Here is a 4621-nt window from a genome sequence, read left to right on the forward strand (position 1 = left end):
AGAGGCTTTAGTGTAATACAAGTGGTTTGGAATCAAAACAAACTGCGAATATAACAAAGACAGCTAGTGTATTTGAGAGGAGCTACTTGCAAGTAAGCATTTCCCTGAACTCTGTATACTACAATTAACTTTGATTTGATTTTTGGACGAAATCATTTACAAAACGATCACGCTGTACAGAACCAGTGAGAAGCCAGTGTTATGAAATGAACGTCATACAATAGCGCGATAACTTCAGCCCACATAATGAAATGAATATCATAATGAAATGAATGTCACAGACCCAGTAAAATACAGGTATTTACACTGTGAGAACAAAAGGCATGTTATTAATGAGATATCTTCAGACTATCAACACACAGTCAGAGCATGATTAAAATGAAAAGATGATAAGATGTTATCAGTTATGTTGTGGGGGGGGAAAAGAGAGATGCATGATTAAAATGAAAATACAATAAGATGTTGAACAAAAGGACAATTGGCAGTTATGTTGTGTGGGGGAAAAAAAATCAGAATAAAATGTCGAGATGAATTTTTTATGGAGAACCTGGCTGACAATCGTCTACAATGAATAAACATTTTTAGACTGAAATACATTATTCAATAAGGAGAGCGGATGACTTAAGATGCAGAGTTTATTTTTACATTTTACTACAATAAAAATAAAATTTACTTTGATGAGTTTTTTTTTTGAATGGGTTCAAATCCTGTTTGGGAAAAGCATTATGCCCTGGCACTCAAACGATATAACACATCTTTCAATAAGAATTGATCGGTATTCATATATATATATATATATATATTTTTTTAAATCAAGTCGTTTGTGAAGGAAATACTATGTAATTAAATATACTGTACATATCGAATACTATGGGTTAACAGTGTCCCCCATTTCCTAATATGCATAAAATATACAGTACAGTATTTTATACGTAAATACAGTCAAAGAACAGAACATACAATGTGCAGTGTATTATACAACTGTACAATATAAAAATGTAGTATGTAGTATGTAGTATGTAGCATGTAGTATGTAGCATGTAGTATGTAGTATGTAGCATGTAGTATGTAGCATGTAGTATGTAGCATGTAGTATGTAGTATGTCACCAGGAAATAACATTTTTAATGCAATAACAGAATAGATACAGTACATTCCTTTGGAGAAGATATTCCTTGTCAACCAATATTAGTCATATCATATCAATATTGAATTTTAACGAAAGCCAAAAATGTTATAGAATTTGATACTATAATTAATTTGGTATAGCATAGGTAACGGTGTAGAAATGTATCTGGACAGGCTTGAGATCTGTTATAAATGACTGTGTTAGTGTGTTGGTCGGCCTGGAGTTTCCCATGATATGTCCATCAATAGCACTTGGACCTGTTTTCCACTCCAAACTCTAATTTCCCTCCTGGAAAACAGGTCCAAGTGTCCCTCTTGAAGAGAATGACAAATAGTTTATTCACGTTTTTTTTTTTAAGTTTCTCACTTTGTCTCTCTTTCACTCTCGCTCAGTCTTTCTGTCTCACTCAGTCTTTCTGTCTCGCCTCAGTCTTTCTGTCTCACTCAGTCTTTCTGTCTCACTCAGTCTTTCTGTCTCGCTCAGTCTTTCTGTCTCCACAGTCTTTCTGTCTCGCTCAGACTTTCTGTCTCACTCAGTCTTTCTGTCTCACTCAGTCTTTCTGTCTCCACAGTCTTTCTGTCTCGCTCAGTCTTTCTGTCTCACTCAGTCTTTCTGTCTCCACAGTCTTTCTGTCTCACTCAGTCTTTCTGTCTCGCTCAGTCTTTCTGTCTCACTCAGTCTTTCTGTCTCGCTCAGTCTTTCTGTCTCACTCAGTCTTTCTGTCTCACTCAGTCTTTCTGTCTCCACAGTCTTTCTGTCTCGCTCAGACTTTCTGTCTCACTCAGTCTTTCTGTCTCACTCAGTCTTTCTGTCTCATTTAGTCTTTCTGTCTCACTCAGTCTTTCTGTCTCATTTAGTCTTTCTGTCTCACTCAGTCTTTCTGTCTCACTCAGTCTTTCTGTCTCCACAGTCTTTCTGTCTCCACAGTCTTTCTGTCTCATTTAGTCTTTCTGTCTCACTCAGTCTTTCTGTCTCACTCAGTCTTTCTGTCTCACTCAGTCTTTCCGTCTCATTTAGTCTTTCTGTCTCATTTAGTCTTTCTGTCTCGCTCAGTATTTCTGCCTCACTCAGTCTTTCTGTCTCCACAGTCTTTCTGTCTCGCTCAGACTTTCTGTCTCACTCAGTCTTTCTGTCTCGCTCAGTCTTTCTGTCTCACTCAGTCTTTCTGTCTCGCTCAGTCTTTCTGTCTCACTCAGTCTTTCTGTCTCACTCAGTCTTTCTGTCTCCACAGTCTTTCTGTCTCGCTCAGACTTTCTGTCTCACTCAGTCTTTCTGTCTCACTCAGTCTTTCTGTCTCATTTAGTCTTTCTGTCTCACTCAGTCTTTCTGTCTCATTTAGTCTTTCTGTCTCACTCAGTCTTTCTGTCTCACTCAGTCTTTCTGTCTCCACAGTCTTTCTGTCTCCACAGTCTTTCTGTCTCATTTAGTCTTTCTGTCTCACTCAGTCTTTCTGTCTCACTCAGTCTTTCTGTCTCACTCAGTCTTTCCGTCTCATTTAGTCTTTCTGTCTCCACAGTCTTTCTGTCTCGCTCAGTATTTCTGTCTCCATGTCGCTCTGTTTTTCATTCTAATCATCTTCCATTCCCTTTCTTTCTTGCACTTTCTTTTTCTCAGCCTCACTTTACATGTTCATATTTTTCTTTTCTCTGGGCTTCTCTATCTCTCCATCAGCTCTTCTCCTCCTTGGCGCTACGGCCAGTCTTATTCAGCACAGAGTTAAGTTCATTGAGGAGGTTGGGGGGCATTAGAACCCCCTCTCCCATCAGAACGGGCCTCCTGTTTGGGTTCTTGACGCCACTCTGAGGGGCTTGGGGCTCTGGGTGTGGAGAGGGACATCGCTGGGGCTGGATCACTCCCGCTGAAACATTTCTCTGACCAGTCCCGGGGGACAGGAGTCGGTCCTTCTGCTTCAAGCAATTAGCCACTATGGCTGTTTTGTGCTGGAGACTGCCACAATCTTCCCTATTCCTTGTTTTCTCATCTTCACTGGGAGGTGTGCCGATGTTTAGGGACAGCTTTCTGTATGACGGCTACGGAAGGGAGAGGTAGAGAGGGTTAATTTCTTGAATATAACTTCGGAAAGTTTTCAGACCCCTTGATTTTATATTATTGTTATAATTTATTTATTATTCTAACATTTATTATATATTTGTCCCCCTCATCAATCTACACACAATACCCCATAATGACAAAGGATAAAACTGGTTTTTAGAAATTGTTGCAAAAAAAAAGTAATACAACTGAAATATTACATTTACATACTGTAAGTATTCAGACCCTTTACTCAGTACTTGAAACACATTTGACAGTGATTACAGCCTCGAGTCTTCTTGGGTATGACGCTACAAGTTTCTACCATTCTTCTCTACAGATCCGCTCAAACTCTGTCAGGTTGGATGGGGAGCGTTGCTGCACAGGGTTCAAGTCCGGGCTCTGGCTGGGCCACTCAAGGACATTCAGAGACTTGTCCAGAAGCCACTGCTGCGTTGTCTTGGCTGTGTGCTTAGGTTCATTACCCTGTTGGAAGGTGAACATTTGTCCCAGTCTGAGGTCCTGAGCCCTCTGGAGCAGATTTTAATCAAGGATCTCTCTGTACTTTGCTCCATTCATCTTTGCCTCCATCCTAATTAGTCTCCCAGCCCCTGCCGCTGAAAAACATCCCCACAGCGTGATGCTGCCACCCCTGTGCTTCACTGTAAGGATGGTTCAGGGTTCCTCCAGACGTGACGCTTGGTATTCAAGCCAAAGAGTTCAATCTTGGTTTCATCAAACCAGAGAATCTTGTTCCTCGTGGTCTGAGAGTCTTTAGGTGCCTTTTGGCAAACTCCAAGCGGGCTGTCATGTGTCTTTTACTGAGGAGTGACTTCTGTCTGGACACTCGACCATAAAGGCCTGATTGGTGGAGTGCAGGGATGGTTTTCCTTCTGGAAGCTTCTCTCATCTCAACAGAGGAACACTAGAGCTTTGTCAGAGTGACCATCGGGTTAACGGTCACCTCCCTGACCAAGGCCCTTCTCCCCTGATTTCTCAGTTTAGCCGGGAGGCCAGCTCTAGGAAGAGTCTTGGAGGTTCCAAACTTCTTCCATTTTAGAATGATGGAGGCCACTGTGTTCTTGAGGATGATCAATGGAAACAGGATGCACCTGAGCTTAATTTCAAGTCTCATCGCAAAGGGTCTGAATACTTATGTAAATAAGCTATTTCTGTTTTTTATTTCAAATAAATGTGCAAAAGATATCCAAAAACCTGTTTTCGCTTTGTCATTATGGGGTATTGTGATGTCACTATGGGGTATTGTGATGTCATTATGGTGTATTATGTCTATTATGATTGCTGAGGATATTTTTTTCTATAATCCATTTTAGAATAAGGCTGTAACGTAACAAAATGTGGAAAAAGTCAAGGGGTCTGAATAATTTCAGAAGGCACTGTATAAATAAAGTAATCTACTGTCTCATGATATGATAAGCTCTTATCTGTAAGAGTTCAGCTT

At 40.4% G+C, this 4621-nt stretch overlaps 1 protein-coding gene across 2 annotated transcripts in view; it reads right to left on the reverse strand.

The window, feature by feature from the left end:
• Window positions 1-617: 617 nt before the first annotated feature.
• The window catches only part of arap2 (ArfGAP with RhoGAP domain, ankyrin repeat and PH domain 2), a 262145-nt gene continuing 258141 nt past the window's right edge, over window positions 618-4621 (reverse strand). For both annotated transcript variants that reach the window (XM_065021967.1, XM_065021968.1), the window contains exon 33: window positions 618-3158. In XM_065021967.1, coding sequence (XP_064878039.1) covers window positions 2796-3158 — 363 coding nt within the window. In that variant the 3' untranslated portion in view covers window positions 618-2795. The remainder of the gene's footprint in view (window positions 3159-4621) is intronic.

Source organism: Oncorhynchus nerka, linkage group LG8, assembly GCF_034236695.1.
Source record: "Oncorhynchus nerka isolate Pitt River linkage group LG8, Oner_Uvic_2.0, whole genome shotgun sequence".
In the NCBI taxonomy this organism is placed as follows: domain Eukaryota; kingdom Metazoa; phylum Chordata; class Actinopteri; order Salmoniformes; family Salmonidae; genus Oncorhynchus; species Oncorhynchus nerka.